A 20,536-nucleotide genomic window follows, 5' to 3' on the forward strand; every position below is an offset into this window, starting at 1 on the left:
GCGTAAATGCAGATTGAGTGAGGGCTATTTCAGTTGTGAGAGTGTGTAATCTTTTCTTGGGCTGCGAGAATGAAGTAATGTGTGATCCGATGATGTGACCCTACACAGCTCCGTTCAACTAGATGGATTTTCAAATTTCCCGATGGATTTTGAGGTTTTGCCAAGTCCCCTGTAATCACCGCTGCCCCCTCTGCAGTGTGCACAAATGAAATAGGACACATACATTGTTGACACATCGGTTTCAAAGCCTAAATTTCATTGAGGTGCCTTATCAGTTTTACGACTGAAGTATGCCGCTAACAACAGTTCAGTTTCAGTTTCACATGTGAATTAACGTGGCTGCTGACCACGGCGTAGTCTTTGCACGAAACACATTGGAATACTAAATTGATTAACCCTAATTGTAGCCCGTTATCCACGTGTCTGCATGTGGCTTCCTACATGCGTTTCCCTAATCTACAACAGATTGTCCTCTTTGCGTTTAATTTTTGCATAACTTATCCCCTCGTTAGGCTGCTAATTAGCATGTGGTAAGCTGCATTTAATTAGAGAGTGTAAATGAGGCTTCATATGCTGCGATTCAACATGTTATTGCTGAAATGGCTACTGACAGGACATTGGCACTCAGCTGGGTGCTTAGAGAGAAGCTGGGGCTTTAGTATTGTTGCGGTTGAATTGTGCATGATTTATAATGCGCATAATGACTTTCTAATCTCTATATTAACAGGAATGTCATCTCTTTTTATTATAAATAAATTCACTGTTGTGGTGTGAAGTGTATATAAAATAGTTTTTTTTTCCTAATTCCTGCTCTTGTAGCGGAATGTTTATTGTAAAATATATCAACGTAATTAGAATCCAGGCTCTTTAAACAAATGCTATTGTATTTATGGTGACTGTTAGATTATTATTTCATTATATGGTAAATATGGCTACACTTAAGTTCAAAATGCATGCTTAGTGTGTTCCATTTTCTGTCTCGTGTGTGTATTGTCAGGACAGCTCAAGGTCTTCACTGTTTCCCAGGCTGTTACTTTTGCTTCTAGTTTAAGATTGGTATATTTTCCCACATTGTTTGCCATAGAAACAAACAGGAAAAGGCAATGATTAATTTACGAGGACATTTTTTTAAGTCGGTGATTTCCTTCTCAGATGAGCACTGAGAGGACATGAACAGAGCTCCTGCTTACAAATTTGAGCCAGTGGTGGAATTTCCTCGTTCCTTTTACAGGCGTGATTATATCCAAAGGACAAGCATGATGGGCTTAGTCACACAATCAGCCAGGATTTGAGCTCGCACCTTGCGAGCCGCTCGCTCTACCCACACAGATCCACCCGGGCCGGGTTGGAAAATGGAAAAAGGAAATAAAATTGAAATACGCGACTTGGAAGCACGCGTTTGTGAAACGTGTGTGGATATTTTGTTTTATTTCTTTACAATGTAGAAAATCAAGGAGATCACGTACATGCATTCGGAGGGCATCCTCGCCGGGGAGCTGAAGCATGGGCCCCTCGCACTGGTGGACAAGCTCATGCCTGTCATCATGATCATCATGAAAGACCCCACGCACACCAAGTGTCAGAACGCACTTCAGCAAGTAGTGGCCAGAAAGGTCAGATTCATCTGTCTTTCACAGTTCTCTTTCACAACTGCATGGAGTTGCCTTTTGGATATATCCATTTGTTTTGTTGTTTTCTATTGGAGTTTTTTTTTAAGTGCCAGTGACTTTAAATCTCACACCAGAAAGAATAGTTGGCCAAACGGAGGTCGAGGAGTTTAATGTTTACCAACAGTGTGTAAAATTATATAAGCGCGATACATTGAACTTTACCGCAGCATTACACAATGGTTAAACGGATATTCTTTTATCAATCCACTGCTGGATAAAGCAAGACCTCTCTCCATACCACGTCGGTCATGGGGGTTCACCATATTTCACCACACTGGTCAGTGCTGGTTGGTCAGGGACGAGTTTAGATATTACAGATGTTAGTCGTGGCCAAAATTGAGCTCCATTTGCCGGGTTCATAGCGCACTACCCGAATCACACTGCCACCACTCCACCCCGTTATTACAGTAAGGTCTCAGAGTACGCGGGCTTGGAGTACGCGGACCCGCTCATACGTGACCGACCCCGATTCATACTTACACTTGTGACTTGTGCTTTCTCTACACGCACGGGGCGGGAAGCGAGGAGTCAAATCACCCGCCATCACGCGCACGTGGAATTGAGGGCATGTGTAACTGTATCGCCCGCTCAAGAAACTTATATTTTAGCGATTTGCTTACCATTTCCTCTATTTTGTACTGCTATCGTTTTTTTGTTTTGTTGCGCTGTTGTAACTTGTTGACCCGCCCATACTGAAAAAGAGCTTCACAGCTCATCGGATTCCTCCAGTCTAAATAAAGATTCCGATTCTGATTCCGTCATTTTCACCGACCTCCGTGTCTGCAGGGGCGGCCTATCCTGATCTGCGAGAAAAACGACGATGAGTCGAAGCTGCTCGCGTACCGCACCATCGAACTGCCGCACACGGTGGACTGTCTGCAGGGCGTCCTTACCGTCATCCCCCTGCAGCTCCTGTCTTTCCATCTGGCTGTCCTGCGTGGCTTTGACGTAAGTTTTGCGCATTTCAAGTGAAAAACAAAGAAGAAATATGCCCACGAACAGATTCTCTCACGCCGTCCAAAATGTGGTTGTCACACTGCGTCCAGAATCTGAGACGTGGTCACGCGTAATCACGTCATCGGGAGGGGAGACGCTCGCATGATGAGACATAGAATGATGACATTATAATTAATGATGTCATCACAGTGGCAGCTAAAACATAATTTAAGCGCTGTTTTTTTAATCGCCAAATTTGACTGTTTTTCTCGAAGCCAAGTCCCAAATAGCAACACAACTTTCAATTTTTTTTTTTATTATCGTGGAACATCTTTGCAAAAGTTATTGTGACCCCTCCTGAGACAGACAGACAGCCCGAGCTAATGCATTTATACTTTCAACCTTAGTCGGGGGGGGGGGGGGTGGTGAGCGTAAAAAATATAAACTCACTCGAGCGCCCTGCATCATTTTCAAATATCAAAGTCCAGCCCGGCTCTGCTTGAGCAAACGTGTTTCCTGGCGGTGAGCCCGGCGGCTTGCAGTCGAGGCCCATGGAAAATTGACGGCGTGTCGGCGGCCGAGTTGCTGACAGTTGCCGCGAGCTCTGGCCGCTTGGGTCTGTGGATCAGACTTGCGTGATGGCAACAAACAAAAAAATGGGTCGTGGGCATGGGGGTTTGCAATTTACAATTTTTTCTATCCCCCCCCTCTCCATCCTCCTCCCGCTCCTACTTCAGTACTGCAGCAGTCCCTTTGCTATTTTTATTTGGTGGTTCGAGTGTAATAAAGCGGCGAGCTGTCATGCCCAGCCGTACCCCATTCCACTGATCCCGTCACCTTCACTAATGTCAGCGCCGCTGGTGTTGCGACAAGATGAGCTTGTTCTCCGCCCACGTCGCCCCATTAATGCGACGGAGAACGCCGTCGCAGCTCGCCTGGGACCAGATGCACAGCACAAAATGCTCCACATGGCAGACGCCCGCTCTTACAGCAAGCACTTTAATGACAGTGGCTCACAAATAATATGCAGATCAAATTCCAGGGTTATTCATAATGCATTTAATGACAAAGTCTTGAGAATGAGTTTTTATTTTAGGTTTGAAAAGGTTGTTTGCATATTATCCAATGCAAGGGCACTTGTAAAAGAGGTTCTTATAGCTATATGTTTCAATTGATAGGCTCAATAAATTGTAAGGAATTCAACGTCTTGACCTTGACATGTTTTCATTGATCATTCCTGAGATCTTGGGTTGAAATCTGTGCAACTGCCCATGTTTAAAACCGGCTTCTCAAGTGCAGCCACTCTGGTCTCAGCTTGGTGGTCACCAATGAGTGCACAAAAAACAAAAATCGGTGTTGAAATTGAATCGGGCAAGATTCCAAGTCTGAGAAAAAAAACCGTTGATTTATTGGTTTGACTGGCATGTGACAATCTCATAGCAAGAGTGCGTCTCCCAATTTGTGATGCATAAAAATGAATTCTGAACAATATTTAATACTTTCTGTGTAAATTCGCTTTTTCTAATAAATGGGGGGAGGTGCTGTGTAAGATTTCCGAATGAACTCTTCGTCTCGTGGAATGCCACGTACAACAACATTGGAACACATTTCAAACCCCCCCCCACATTTTTTCTAAGAAAAAACTGGTGTTTCAACGCCTTTAATGAGCAACGAGCAAGTGTAAAGTGACCTGAGTTTGTGTTTTGGTGTTTTGTGCAGGTGGATTTCCCACGCAACTTGGCAAAGTCCGTCACAGTCGAGTGAATCCGCTCTCAAAGTTCCCCGGTGAAGCAAGAGAAATGTTTTTCATTCGACACTGTCCTTTAGTTTTGTGCTTCTGTGCATAATATATTTGCATTCCTTATTTACTGGTGTTGCTTGAAGCAATTGTTTCTTCAACTGTCAAGTTAAAGTGTAACGGACGTTTATTTTATAACTCTAGTTCTGTAAGCTCTTACATGATGCGACCAATAAATAACACTGAACAAGAATGAAGTGGAAATCGGCTAATGTGTTAGTTAAGAATATAATTCAATTCAATGCCGTTAACCCGGTGAGAGCCCAATTAAATTCATGCATTATCTATAACTACATTTAGGCGGAGCCTTTACATATTAGTTTAATGACGTGTAATTTACTTAGTGTCTTGGCATGCTCTAAATTGTAGAGACTGGTTTACCATTGTTCAGCTGTTGTATTTTGGCTTTCTGCTGGTATCGCACGTCTTGTTTACAGGACAATAAGTATCGTTGAAGGGAACATGAATGAAAGAATAACTTGAATAATGTGGTATTGTTATTCTAATTAGCCAGGGTGGTAATATCTCCAGAATGGAAAAACTCTTATGTCTTGAAGGGATGGTGGCCGATGGATGAGACTAACGAAGGATTGACAGCCAAAGGAGGGAACGTGCCCCGGGGGAGCAAGTCCTCCGAGGAGGTGGAGTGATGGTGTCCGCTCACGTGCAAGTGTGTTAGGTGAATTATTACGTTGCAGGATTGAGAGACGCTGATGGCAATGGCTTTCAGAGGCCTTCTTCATCCTGCAGTGGATTGATCATGGCTGATGATGTCTTATTATATAAAACAAAAAATATGTGCTATTCGATATGCATCGACAATATGGAGGTTGTGCAACGTGTGAAGTCGCATCAATTATGACACGTGTTGTTGCTTATATTTTTTGAAATGCAGATGTAATGTGAATACTGAATGCAGATACTGTGGTTGTCAGCAAGTGTGAGAGATTGTAATTCACAGCAAATAGTTTGATCTTGGCGATGTGCTGTGTTAGGCCAATTTGCTTCTAAATCACGAGCTTTATGCATGAACATCCATTTGTATTTAAATTATTAGTATTATGCTAAATAGTGGACACAAATGATCAGTTATGTTTCCGTGCTTAAAAAAATACAATTTGCTCACAAATGCATCGGTCGTTAAGGAATACATGCAAAAGTATGTTTACCATATTTATGCATTGTACATTTGACATGTTTGTGTCGGCTCTGTTATGTAACCTTATGTATAAAAAAAAGCTGAATTATTCAATCTGTCCTCATAAAAGTAGAATGAAGCTAAACTTTTATAAAGAGATTAGACTTTTAACGTTTTTTGTTCATCCTATCCCATTGGGACTGATATAACTTGGCACTTGTGTCACGTGGCAGCATTGACAGGCATTTCGTATTTCCATTCCACATGCGATGGGTTTAATAGTCAGGGTTGGCTTTGAAAGCACTTGTTCATTGGTAGAGAGACCTGTTTTTGTTGCAACATTGTTAATTTGCTATTCTTTTTAAAGAAGTCTATTGTACTCCCTGTTTTACATGAATAGCATGTATGCCCCAACAATGTCAATTCGGGGTGTAAAGAGCCATCCAGTCATTGATTTATTTATAGATAATTAAGATATTATTGATAAGTGCATGAGATTGCATGTGTAAGAATCGATGTTTCCATTTGTGCAGATATGCAATTATGATGTGAGCAAAACTGTACAAACGAGAAATAAAGAAAAAAACATTAACTAAGTAAAGTAGATTGTAAAATTGGGACGATACATCCTCAATTATCGAATGGAATTACTGCCCCGATTTGCGTTGATTTATAAAAGTCTCCGGCAGGCACGAATCATTGTACCCCCTCTGTCAGTGGTGCGCAGTCAATGCTCTCTACTTGCACTTGTCTTCTTGAGCTCTTTATCTTTAGCCAATTGGAGCGTTCTCTTGTTATTCAAATTGTACGCCACCGAGCACAATGGCTGGGCCCATGCCAGGAACTGTGCGAGTGGACAGCCCCTACTGCCCAGCGGGGTAGAGTGGGTGGGGGAAAGCAGGGGCTTAACAGCTGTTTCACACCCACCCTGGGTACTAATGCCATTTTTTTTTGCAATGGGAACAGGAGTCAACAATTCCATTCAATTTAGTTTGCGTTTACACAACATCGCGTTTGAAAAATACGGCTTTGTGTTTCCCCCCCCCCCTCCCCAAAAGAAAATAAACCCCAACATGTCTGGCTCATAATTTCCAATTACATGGGGAATATGAAGCGAGAGTCAAACAGTTAAATTGAAAAACTAATGCGCATTGACATTTGTGAGAAAAAAGTTAATCCCAAAAGCGTTTGAAGGAAAGTGTAGCAGAGGCCGTACATAGTAGCACGTATGGTGCGAAAGAAGTTCAACACGTAAGTTACAGTAGAACTGATGCAATGAGCGGCACACCTCTATTCATGGACCTCAGCAGGCAAAGTGGTATGCAATTTCAGCCTTTCCGAGTACACTGTTGGCGGCATTTGGCATAGTGTGCACTTCACAAGAGCATCGATAATGTTCAGGGTAACTTTTATGTGTGCTGGGGAGATTTTGAAGTTGGAATTACACGCAGTCCAAGCACCTGTTAATTGCGTGGAATGTAAATTGATAGTTCGTTGCAGCAAAAGTACCGTTATCCGGTATCCATGGGGAATGAAGTATGTTGGTTTCATCGAATACGCCAGTTATCCGAGAGGTTACTTATGAAAAATACGTGCAGGTTTTAGCCTTTCTGGCAACAAAGCAGGTGTTAAGATGTTCAAACACCAAATAAAAACCTTTTTGCAAGGAATAAAGTTCCTGCATTAACCACACTTGCTTGTGGTGAACATGCAAACAAACACGTGGCTCTGATAATAAACTAGCATTGCCTTTGATTGGCCTACACCAGAGACAGCGGCAGTCTTCTTCATGGCCTCATCTCGTGAGTGTCGGACCAAACGGCGTACAGTACAAAGACAATGCACGTATCAGAGCATTTATAGCTTGGGGTGAGCAGCTATATAATGGGACCTTTTTTTGATACTGGCAGTTAAACCGATGTTTCAGAAAATTTTCCAAGTACATTTAAAGACACAAACTAAGCCAAAATGTATCGTACATGAAATAATATACACTTTTTACGGAGGCGCTCACGGGTCGTTTGTGGAGCATTCTAAGTTGATCATAGAGAAGCAGTGGGGAAGTTTAGAGTACGGTATATGGGTAGGACAGTGCTGTATGTACAGACTATGTACAGACTTGCCCTTGCACTGCCAGTTGGCAGCTTCCTGAAGCTCCCGTAAACGACAGCTCTCTGTGATAAGCGCACGGCAAGATGCCGGATGGCTGTCGGATTTTTTTCCAGATTAGTGAAGGAAGATTTGTATTGCCGTCATATGACAAATGCCGGTTAATCGAGCATTCCGGATGGTGAAGTGCCGGATAACAGGGTTTTTGCTGTATTCTGTGGTGGTGGTGGTGGTGGAGGGGATTGGGAATGGTTATGGGACCAAACAGTACCTTGTAGAGTATACTCAACTTTATTTGTTGTGCAATAAGTCTTTTGATTTTAAATTGTTATAATACTGGTGTCTGTTATGTTTTGTGGTTATACAGTAGGTGTAGCTGGTTTTTTTCCCCTACTATTACACAAGTTCATTACCAATGTATCAAGTGTGATGACGATTTTGTGGTGTGATTTGAAAAGGTTACTGAAACTTACAGCTGAAAGCATCATCTGCTGCCAAGTCCAATTTGGGTAATGCTTTGCAGGTAGTGATATGCCCCCTTTCCTTGGTTTTTTTGAGTTTCGAGGCATCGCCTGTTGAATGTGACACGGGGGGGAACCCCGTGGAGGTGACACGATTTCAACTTAAATCATTGGCCTCGAGTCACGGCAAATGGGGAGGTGGCTATTGTTGCCCATTAGTGTGACTGGACCATTGCATACATGCATGCAAGTGTGTCACTAAGCGTCATCGCTTCGGGTGTAATGTGTAGTACGCGGTCGGTCCCACCGTAACGTAATTAGAGCGCAGAACAGCAGATCCTCATCGATAGTTTGACGTGAGCATAATTTTGGGCTTTTGTCGTGCATAAATGTCCTCGCACGAGCAGGTTGTTACGATGGTCATACAAACGCTCATTGTATCGAATGAAATGTCTTTATGTGGTCTGCGTTGGTCGTGTAATTCCGTTGCCGTGGAATGTTCCACGTTGGGACTGCCTATTTTATTTCGGATTTATTTCGCGCGCCCTTAGCCAGGGCGCTATTTGAATTTGAGTTGGCAATTTTAAGGCAGTTTTTTTTAAAACAATGGCTTAACTGTGTCAAACATGTATTTATAGATTTTGTTCAACAACAACATAGATACATGTGTGTTGGTTATGCTCCAGTTTTTTTTACTTTGATTTTTCTTGCTGCATGCACAGTATATAGTGTATACAGTATATAGTGTATACAGTATATAGTGTATTCAGTATATAGTGTATACAGTGTATATACAGTGCATTGCATGGTTTTTCGCTTTTGTTCCCCTTCGTCGCGTGGGACGTGTTTAACAATCATCAGATGCGTGCAGTGTGGAACAAGTACATTTGTATTTGAATGGGGTGTAAAGTGGTAAACGAGGAAGGACGTGGTGGGTTGTGAAGACTGGAGTTTGGGAACCCCTGAATAAGAGCATCTGTAAAGATTACCCAAATTACACTGGCTTCAGCAGCAAGGGCAAAGCTGGATTGTGTTCTGCGGAGCTCTGCAATAGAGCTGTGCATGTACAGGGTACGTGGCTGTAATTGGAGGAAGGCATCTTCCTGGAAGGTTACAAGAGACGGATTTGTGGTGAAAGCCTTTTAACGAAGAACACCCTATTATATTGCTGTTTATGATTTGTTTCTAATAAAATATAGGACACTCTTACATGCTTTGATTTATTTACCATACTCATAATTATGCAAACATGCAATCCATTTAGCTTGTGTGGTCACAGCAAACCAATTTGCATAATTTATCCACTTAAGTACTATAAATATGCACATGGTAGAAATATTAATGCTCTTCATTAATTGCACTTCAAAACGTTAATGCATTTTTATTTAAGAGTCATTACCCTTAAGGTTTTAATGTGTACCCATTTTTCAGAACTTTCATGGCAGAACTCTTTTTTTTTGGGGGGGTGGGGGGGGTGGGGGAGGGGGCTTAACATTGGTCCGTGAGTGGATCTCGTATCAAGCGGGATAAATATCTGGCGAGTGTGCCGCACGAAGCCGGGGCGGACGTCAAGGTTCGGATTGGCCCCGTAAACAGCAGTGACAGAATGTCGCTCCTTATTTCGCGAGGATCACTTCGCGGGTGGGCGGCAGCGAACTCCGCTTGTAATTAGGTGGCCGTGTCCTGCGGCACACGCTGGTCCGCGCCGCTGACGTCCTCGCTGGTCATTGTCCAACCGTGTTCACATCAAGCCGCGAGGTTTTGTCAAAAATGTTTTATTGGGATGTCGAGCAGAGCATCCGAGAGACTTTTTGATTTGCCCCCCCCCCCCCCGCTTTTTCTTAAAGAGCGGCACTGCTGCCACGCATGATGGCTCTCTTCAAATCTATATGATGGGAGGCCGAGGCAAGTTGCCTCATTCAGAAATGTTTGCCTGGCTCCGACGAATAGGCACGAAAAACTCCTTATTTTGCTGTCATTAACACGCACAATTTTTGTCGTTCAGAAACAAGCAAGTTAGGATTGAATTTTTAATTATTTTAATTCACATATATAGTTACACTTTTTTTTTATTGAACAGTATATATCAATTTAGACTTAACTTTCGTCACTGCAGGAATTCATATTCTTGGTTCTAAGTCACTACAATGTGCATTTTCTACTTTTCACATTGACATGAATGCCATTGCTACTCATGTGCAGTGTAGAGTGCTCGTTACAATCGCCCGACTCTTCCATATTGTGCCTCCCTCACCCTCCCAAAATTAGCCCCAGGTTTGTGATTCTGAGTGAGGTATGATCGCGTTGCACGTAAATACAAATCCTGTGACTTTTCTCTCGCTCTTCCTCTTCTGCTACCTGATCATCGGCGGCTGCCTGGGTCCAGATAAAAAAAAACACCAACTGCGTGAGAAATCCTGCGCTGGAAGAGCAGGATTTATTTATCACGTGTCTGCCCTCAAGGCTCAAACCCAAGATCACAGAGGTGCTGGCTCTGTTTCCTGACGTTGCTGCATTAACCCGAGCAACACGATGACCCTCCTGTCGACATGAAAACAACACTGGTTTTAAAACGGAAATGCAAGAGTAAATTGACTAAATCGCACCGTTTGGAGATTTAATGATGATCAAAATTAAAATTAATGACACGTTCAGATGTCTCGCGTGTGAATGTTAACTTCACAAATTACAACCTGGTCTCATTATGGCAATTTGGTCGGCCTTTTTTTTATCTTGTAACAAAAGCAACAAGACTGAGAATCACTCCTAATTTCTTAATGTGAAATTTTACTTTTTAAAAAAATAATGTGTCCGTATCCGATAATTGCTAGTCGTTAATATTTACATTTTGGGGAAAAGTTGACTTTTTAATGTAGAGTAATTTTTTTTTACGTAAAAATGTGGTTATGACTAATATATAACGATTTAATTTATAGTGGGAGTGCGGGATAGCTTTATGTATGACAAAAATTAAACAAATACGTTGTCAGTAGTTCAATTGCCACTTTTCATAGAGGGGATAAAAGCACCTTGCAACAATGCCGTTTGATCGTATGTATGTTTGTGATCAGTTTCAGCTTATGAAATCTGCAACCAGCATGCGTATTCCATGCTGTAACGAATAATGATCATTATTGGTTTAACATTTTTGGATGTAAATTGCTGCAATTAAATAAATGTACAACACTGAAAAACACATCAAAACTTAGTTTTTTTTGTTTCACATCGTCAGCACTAAAAACTACGCTCTCCATGATCATCCACTGCTTGGATGAGGTTTCTCCAATCCGTTGACACCACGGTGGCGAGATGTTAACTACCTCGCTTGGATAAACAGGAGGTCGTGGCTTTGATCCCGACCCCTACGCCTGAATATTTGGAGTTTGCGCGTTTCTCTTTCCCTGTGGTCACGGTTTTGGCTGCGATAAATTTGCACGTGATAAGCCACTTCGTTGAGCTGTCATTTGTGGCCAGGTCGTTTCTGGCAAAGAGCTATAACAGTGATCTTAACCTGGTAAAAAGTAAAAAATAATTGATCTGTCCCGGTCCCTCAATGCCACGAGCTGCAGGGCTCCTGTGCGTGAGCGGATCGCATTGCTCCATCTCCCTGAAGGACGTATGCTCAGGTGTCTACCATTATTTGAATGCCACTCGTCGGTATTCGCTGCCACTGGGCCAACCATCCCTTCAGAATCAGAATATTTATATTGGAGGAATCCGAGGAGCTATGAAGCTCTTTTTCACAGATGTCCAGTATCGCAGATGTCCTTCTTGTGATGTGTCCTGCCCAAGCCAACTTTTCTTTACGGTCAATAATCCGAACCCAACACTGACAACTGCAGCCCGATTCACTGTCCGGTATATCGTGGAACAAGATGTAATTTTAGTCGGCATAAGTTCGTCATAAAATGATTGCCTCGAGTATTTTTTGACTTATGTTTATCCATATAATCTTGGCACAATTTACAATCGATGACTTGTCGATATCTGAAAATTATTCAGTGATGCATTAATTAACATAAAGTATTATATGTCAAACAAAACAATGTCAATTACAGTGTTGCAGTGGTGCAACACACCACGCACAAGGCAATCCGAGCCACCGTAACCCCAAACGACGAGGTTCCATCTCAAGTTGAAGCGAATGGTTTCGTGGGCATGTGTCCGCGCGCGTATTATTGAACTTGCAAATCACCGGTACCAGCGGTCTCAAGATCGGCCTTTGTGGAGGAGGCTCGTGAAGGACGCTGCTGCTGGGCAGTTGGTTGCAGTCAGTCGCCCTCCAGCAAACGACGGAAGGCGGAGGAGTGACGCTCACGACAACGAGTGGAGCGCCGGGGAGATCAAAAACACTGTGCTTGTAGTTGCTTAGCTCATGAGGATGTGTTTTTTTCCAAGTATACTTTGTGTTGATTCCCCCCCACTTAACAATGTTGTTCCCATTCAATTTATCTGAGCTGACAATGGGGCCTTAAATTGAGCAAATCATTTTAAGGCTTACCCGTTGATTCTGAACAAATGCCACGTTTACACAACGGAATTTGCAATTGAACCGCTTTGAAAAGGCGTAACTAACACTGTTCCATTGCACATACATGTTTGTTAAGTCGGTTTAAGCTCTATGCCACGTCCTACCTCAGCCATTATTTTTACAGCCCCTTTAACATTGTACAGCGCAATGCAGTAGCCGACAAATGAATGAAATCAAATTGAATTCTGTCTGTTGGAACTAACGCTGTTTACCCTTCCCTTGATTTCTCTCGTCTCTTCAAGTTGGTATCCAACACCGGCGTGGACAAAGCAAATTGCGTTGTCAGCCTAGCAACATTGTAATGGTAATGTTTTGAATGTTCACCCTGCTGTATAACAAAAAAAAAATATGCTCCGTGATTTAACGCTATGGGATTCAAAAGGTTAGGCTCATTTGTCAGTGGGGTTTTCAAATGATTCACTCTACTGTGCTAAATGTAAATCAATGCAGAAAGGAGTTTTTTTTCCCTCTTTAAGTTTGCAATAAATACGTTAATAAAATTGGCGACAGTGATAGTCGCGTGTGAAAACGGAAATTTCCAAGCAAATTAATGCTTTGAAACATGCTAAATATTTATTCATGGGATCGGTCAAAACATCCCAATACATAAGTATCCTCACGGCCAACGTGAGACTCGGCGAGGCTTTTCCTGTATAAACCGGCGTTAATGCTGTTGAGCAGAAACTCCAGATTGTGCTTTTCCTAAGATCTGAACAAACTTGTTTCTCTTGGACGTTGCTCGTACACTTGGTTCCCATAATTCGGGCTGCGTAATTCTCCCTTGGGAGACTCTTGGTCCAACGTTGGCAGAGCCGTGACGCATGCGTCTGTGCGAGGCCACGTATCGTCCAAATTATAGAATGGAAGTGTTCGCAAAAATGCGATTCATTGTCAGTTTAGTTTACAAACGCATAGCTGTAGTCTCTGGATTGGTAAAACGCTCTGGAAAATACGACGCACCCCAAACCTATGCCCGGTGTCACACACAACCCAATGGTTTATTATAAGACGCACCCACAGCTATTGCCTTAAAATACAGGGGATAGAAACGGTCATAACACAGAAAAAAACGGTAATTAGCCAATATTCCTGAAGGGGAATTTGTAATAATATTTGTTTTCTCTCTAAATTAGCTGTATGCCAAGAAAGTAGGACTAACTCCCAAATGTGTTGTTCAAAATATACAAATGTAGTTTGTTGCCATATATACACACACACGCATATTTACGTATATATTTTAATGTTTTGACGTACACAATACATTGTCTGTGGTATGTAATCATGGGCTCGGTTTTGGTATATGTTGACAATAATTAACCACCATCATTGATAACAATCATGACTTTTAAACCGAACAATATATGTTTCATATGAAACACAAGGCAGTTGCAACTAGGTGCGTGATTATAATGTCAGGGGTAAAGTGATTCCAGGCTGTGCTTTTGCACCATTACCAAAACAGTCCCAGAAATGTTATTTAAAGTCAATTGTATATTTTTTTCTCTCTCAAAGTAAGAGGTTTAAATTTCGATCTGGGAATAGCCGCAGTGGCAGGGCAGCGTGTTCTTCAATTGGTCATGCTCACGTTAAAATGCTGCAAGGGAAAACATATATAACATTTTATTGGCCAAGTAATGGAGAAATCTGGCATTTTAAAGACGCAGTTTTTTTTGTTAATTCAGAAACCACTTTGGAGAATATAACACCAAACGTCATCTTTTTATGTTATAGAGCAGTCCGTTTGCACATAAGAACAACTCCAGATGTAGTTCATGGCAACCTGCATAACAAACAGAAAACCCAACGGACAAAATAAAACTACTAAATCAAAATCATTAAACACGATCGTTGGGGATCAGATCAAGCAGTGGCGCAACACACAGCGCACAAGGCAATCGGAATCACCGTAACCTCAAACGATGAGGTTCCATCTCAAGCTGAAACGAATAATAGTGTGCGGATGTGTCAGCGCGTGTATGATTGGACTTGTCGATCACCGGTACCGGCGGTGTCAAGATCGTCCTCTCTAGGGGAGGCTCGTGAAGGACGCTGCTGCTGGGCAGTTGCAGTCAGTCACCCTCCAGCAACAACGGAGGGCGGAGTAGCGACGCTCACAACAACGAGTGGAGCGCCGCGCGGATAAAACACAGCGAGTTGGCACAGTGGAGGACAAGGTGGCGAATCGGCGAGTCGTCTCGGTCAATCAACCTGCGGCACCTGGGTCTGTTCCGTGACCTGCCAACGAGCCTTCGACACCTAGCCTGGCACAAGCACCACATAGTGGCGAACGGCTGTTTTTATTGTTGTACCGCGGGTGTGCGAGGAGCGGTAGTCTTAGCGATTCGTGCGCTGCGCTATGAACCCGGCGTCCCGAGTTTGATACCCGCTCACGGCCAATACCGGTGAAGATTATCATCGAATAATTTTCCCGGGCCTCCCCATGGTTGACTCGGCCTCAATTAAGTACTTGATGCACATCGGGGGAGACAAAATGTGACCGGGCGTGGTGCTGTTCCGGCCTTCATAGGAGCTCGCGAACAGCACTCGCCCCAACAGTATGCCAAGGCTATACTGGGGGAGAAATCTTGTGCACGTAGGCTGCGGTGCACGTGGGCTACGGTGCACGTGTCATCGCCAGCGTTCGTGAGCAACCAGTTGCGAGAGAGCGAGAGGCCAGCGAGTTATATTGAAGAGCGCAGAGGGAATCTCTCTCCCCCCCCTGACGGCTACACACACACAAAAACACCCAGAGGATTTAGTTGGTGTTTGGTGGTGGTGGTGGTATAGAACGAGCCATATGCCGACCTCCCCCGTCTGTCTGTGAGTCCACGCGTCCTTTGTGCCTCTGAAGCCACGCTTACGCCCGCCCAGCTCGTCTCGGGAGAGAAGGCTTAGCGTTGTTGTCCGCACGCACAATGCAATCCGAGCTTATCGCTCGTAAAAGCTGTTACTGAGAATGTAACATATGTCCTGTACTCGTTTATATTTTTAATTTTAAGAAGAGAAAAAAAACCTGCCGAATCTACCCCCGTAGCCTCCCCCAGCAACTCCAGCCCGTGCCTTTTATGAATTTATTATCACCGATAGTGTACCCATCACACTTTATAATAAAACAAAATTAAGAGAGCTGTAAATACGAACGCAAGATTATCGCCCTTAATTACGCACCGCAGCAGCTGCAGGAGTTACGGGTTGTAATTTGTATTAAAATTGAATGGACACAATTTGTTCGTAACAACTACAACACATTTTTTTTTCTACATAGACAATATATTACCGCGAACGGATTGCGACGGACGTGCACGTATGGAGCGCAAGGAGTACTATCGTCGTCGTCACCACGGCAGGGGTGGGGGTCGGTGTGACCACTTTAATGAGGCGGCTACAACTCACGGCGGAGCATTTCAATAAAACATTTTTGTTTAACAAAATAGGGCGCGCAATTGCGACTCCCAGAGTAATCTTAATTGTTGTTCGCTCATGCTTGCCGGACGTTTATTGCGAGGTGTCGAGGCCCACTATGCGTTCGCTGGCTGTGGCAATTATTTTTGGTTGTGATCCTGTGATCTGGCCAAGTCGGAGCAAAGCCTCTCGCAGAGCTTACCCTCCCCCTGTGCTGCTCTGTCGCTAATTAACGCTGACTACCCACAATCCATCATCCGGACAACTTCCTGTCCCTCGGAAATGATTAACAGCCCCCCCCGGTGCCGAAGCACTTTAACCAAATTTAATTTGCGTCTCTTTCAATCAGAAGCGGGTCGGAGTACCACAAGAAGTTAAAGGTACGCGTGTGTGTGTGTGTGTCTGTGTTGAGTGGGCACAACAGCAGAAATTAGGGGAACGTTTTGTGCTTGGACGCAACTCGTCTTGCAACGCACGAGTTGCAGTGCCTATATGTTGTTTTTTCAGTTTCAATTTCATTTATTTGGCTCTTGAATCGGGTGCAACCGCAACAAACAAAAAACAAAAACATGAACAAGAAAACATCTTAAAGTGACTATGTGACTTTATGCAAACAGAAAATCCAGGAAAGAAAAGCAAAATATTCCAGAAAAAGCACCGTACACTAACGCTGTGTGCAAAAATCCCAGTGGGATGCAAGTCAAACAACAACAACCACAAGACAACTTAGATTAACGCCATCAGTCTAACTCTGTACTACAACAAACAAACATGGCCAAACCAAAAAAGTTTTCGAAATACCAAAATAAATCCATAAAAGCAATGTAACAGTGGTCATAGGAACTGTGACCGAATTTTCACAATAAATGACATAAACAACATGTACCACCAAACCCTGCAGCCATAGCTGGCCGCATGAGTCACTCCACAACAACAAAATAACTAGTCGCAGCATGCCGAGAGGAATCGCCGCTCTTTTTTTTACACATCAATGGACTCTGCGGAACATACGCAGAACAGATTTTAAAGGTGGTTGTACTATTTTTATTTCCGCGTTTAAATTTTCTTATTTCGTATGGTGTTTGAAAAAAAAACGCAGCAGGCTACCATTGTATATATTTTATTTTGCAAGTCATTCCACGGCATCCGGGGGTCATTGAGTTGAGTCGTTATGGGCTGGCATCAGTCATCAGTGCACCTCACCGCATCCGCAGTGTGTCTGGTAGACCCTGGGTCTTCCATTCATGGGCGAAACATGCACACCTTCCGTGAATTATCCGGACAGAGTTCAGATCGATCCTCTAAATGTTCACGAGACATTAAAATACATTTAACAGTGTTCCTTCTTAAAATAAAGTTATTTTACATATATATTTAAAAAGTATCAGACTGTACAGCCATTTTCAATACACTGCCAAATGTATGTCTCTTGCACGCCGTGTCAATCAATGCCGGTCAGTGCAGGTTTGTGAAGAAAGGGGAGGTCTTCGGGAGTGGTTCGGATATGATTCGCCACTGATGTTTTCGCCATGGCTGGGAGTTGAACTCGGGTCACTGGGTCGATATCGCAACGCGCACGAACGAACCACCGCACCAATAAGCCTTCTCGTTTTGACGTTTCGCGCGTTACGAACATAACGAGGGTGGTCGCGTCTTCACAGTGTGCGGCTTGCCTGATGCAGAGACAACGCGAAACCCCTTCCCCACCCCCCCCCCCAAAAAAAAACCCCAATCAAACAAGCGCCGTCGTCATTACGGCAGATTGGTCTGGGAAGTTGTGAAGAACTTGATTTGACGTAGCATTCAATATTTTAGGAGCTTTGAGAGGATGTTTAATGATTGAGCTTCGATCATTTTGTTTCGGCCGTGCGAACTGCGTCGCTGCCTTAGCATCTGCGGCCGAGTCTCTGGGTGGCCGTGGGCGAGGAACAAACATTTACAAGCCTTTCGGTAAGAACTTTCAGCCTCGGCTCCTTGGGAAATTCAGACTCAATCAAGACGGCGCTCTATCAATCACAACATATGACCGTCAAGCCGCGTGTTTATCAAATCCCCGCGCACGATAAAATATGGACGAAGAGAGCGATGGGGGATTATTTGTTTTTTTTTAAAGTGGCAGCATAGAGCTGCTTATTTTTTTTACATTTCCTCCTGGACTTTTGCTTTAAAAAAAAAGAAATGTTTTAACGGATGTTAATAATAATAATGACGACGATGCTGCTGACGGGACGTTAACTCTAAACAGTCATTTGTGTAAGTGCGACATTGCATCATTTAACAGGTGCCCCCCCCCCCCTTCCTTTCCCATATGTGCGGTAACATAAGTGCAGGCTTAATAGAACTTCGAGGTCAAAGAGATATCTTTGGGGAGCCGGTGTGGGGGCCGCGACGCACACATGTTAAATTGGCTCCGGTGGGTGGTTCCAGCACTACCCCTGCCTTCAGTCTGCGCTGATTGATGCTGGAGAGCGCAGATGCGGCTACAATTATGGACGTTTGCGTTGATGCGCGCCCGGTTGGCGCCTTTTGTTCTCTAATGACAACGCTTATGGAGGCAGACGCATGTGTCGCTAAAGTCTCCGATATTCCGGCTGGACGCACACCTCCTGCGGTTGTGTTGAGCTACTTTGTGCAGGTGTAGATTCTCCAACCCTCTGTCTCTCCGTCTGTCGTTCAAGTCATTAGTGCGTTACTTGTGAAATCCGCGATAAAGCTACTCAACCAGTTTGCGATTTTGGGAGTTTCTATATCGTTGGCAGCCTGCCCTCCCGGTTAAAACGTACAATGCTATTCGTCCGTCTTCGACGTTTTCTTGCTCTCTTCCTCCGACGTACTTTCTGCTTGTAACCACAGGTTGTCGGGCACTACACGTGCTGGGGAGCTTCTTCAGGAACGGAACGTCAGACGTCGTGCCGAACCACACGCAGGGCACAACCTGAGAACACACGCGTGAGCTACGTAGCACAACTGCTGCAAGCCTGCATGGCGGTGCCACCTCGGTTCCCGTGTCTTTCTCTACCCGCACACCTGAGCCAAAATAACCAATCGTGACGGCTCTCTGACCGGCGCAGTCCGCAAAGTCGTCTCGTCCCGAAGTTCGCGGCGGAAAACTTTGTTCACAGGGCAGTGAAATTGACGCCGGTGGAAAAAAAAAGTGGCATGCAATGCCGGGCGTCGTTACTTTGTGATCAAGCGACACGTGTCTGAGCTTGGGTTCAATGGGTAAAGTTTAATCCGTGGTAATTGTAGCATAATCATGCATAATCATGCTACAATTACCTGTGAAACTGTTTTAGTGGCCCTATGAAGCCACAACACGAAAGGTCCTTTGAACTGAGCTCCCGTTCTATCACCAGCGGAACAAAAGCACGAGGCACAGCATGAGCTGCATAACAGAAGCATTCGCGGCTCCTACATGTGTCGCTGTTGTCAGCGCAACTTTAAAGTCACCGGTACTTTTATTTCATTATTAGGCCGAGTGAAATGTCCATTTGTTCCTTTATTTTAGAAAGGACAAAGCGCGGTCGATTGGAACATCGTAGGAGCGTGCGAGGTGGTGGCGGCTTGTAGAGGCTTTCATCCAGCTGTAGATTGACCTTGGCTGATTTAAGGACAAACGTGTAATTTAAATGCTGTGGATATACGTATGCATGTTGAACATCTTTCGCACCGTATGTAGCCAACTGTCAAAATCGGAGGTGCGGGGATGGCAGTGTCTTCATAAATAAGATTATATTCTACACTATTGAACCATGCAGTGCATTTTTCTACATTTCTGCTTGTGTTTTTTAAAGAGCTATTTCAGTGGTAAATTATACCCGTAGAAATTGTCGCATAAACTTTCACCTCATTTCATCAGCACGAGTCACTCGTTACTATTTCAGATTCCATTTCGTGAATGTTCTGCCAAAATGTATGCCGTGGTTTTTTTTCTCCCCTCCATATTATTTAATTTGTTTATGCATCTTCTAATTATTGTTGGCCCAGCATGTACAAGTGATAGTTTCTGCCAACTCAATCAAGAAATAGACCTATCAGCAGCAACATGGTGGCGTTTGCTCTTTTCCGTACATCGCACTGCATTCTTGCGCATTTTGACTGGAGCGGTGCTCCACATTTTTAATAGAGCAGTCCTCAAATTTTTCATGGAGCAGTCCTCACATTTTGACTGGAGCGGTGCTCCACATTTTGAATGGAGCGGTGCTCCACATTTGACTGGAGCGGTGCTCCACATTTGACTGGAGCGGTGCTCCACATTTTGACTGGAGCGGTGCTCCGCATTTGACTGGAGCGGTGCTCCACATTTGACTGGAGCGGTCCTCCACATTTTGACTGGAGCGGTGCTCCACATTTGACTGGAGCGGTGCTCCGCATTTGACTGGAGCGGTCCTCCACATTTTGACTGGAGCGGTCCTCCACATTTTGACTGGAGCGGTCCTCCACATTTTGACTGGAGCGGTCCTCCACATTTTGAATGGAGCATTTTGACTG

The 20,536-nt window shown here is 43.9% G+C and overlaps 1 protein-coding gene across 5 annotated transcripts in view; it reads left to right on the top strand.

Annotated features, from left to right (window-relative positions):
• LOC116940314 (glutamine--fructose-6-phosphate aminotransferase [isomerizing] 1-like) overlaps nucleotides 1-16,728 on the top strand; it is a 32,636-nt gene extending 15,908 nt beyond the window's left edge. For 4 of the 5 annotated variants that reach the window (XM_032949963.2, XM_032949964.2, XM_032949965.2 and 1 more), the window contains 3 exons: nucleotides 1,446-1,613; nucleotides 2,457-2,618; nucleotides 4,326-9,321. In XM_032949963.2, coding sequence (XP_032805854.1) covers nucleotides 1,446-1,613; nucleotides 2,457-2,618; nucleotides 4,326-4,370 — 375 coding nt within the window. In that variant the 3' untranslated portion in view covers nucleotides 4,371-9,321. Of the gene's footprint in view, nucleotides 1-1,445; nucleotides 1,614-2,456; nucleotides 2,619-4,325; nucleotides 9,322-16,662 lie in introns of those variants that run through there. The other variant, XM_076065713.1, reaches the window with a different exon arrangement.
• Nucleotides 16,729-20,536: the final 3,808 nt, after the last annotated feature.

The sequence above is a fragment of the Petromyzon marinus genome, chromosome 8, assembly GCF_048934315.1.
Source record: "Petromyzon marinus isolate PM22_M1 ecotype Great Lakes invasive population chromosome 8, UKy_Petmar_22M1.pri1.0, whole genome shotgun sequence".
Taxonomy (NCBI): domain Eukaryota; kingdom Metazoa; phylum Chordata; class Hyperoartia; order Petromyzontiformes; family Petromyzontidae; genus Petromyzon; species Petromyzon marinus.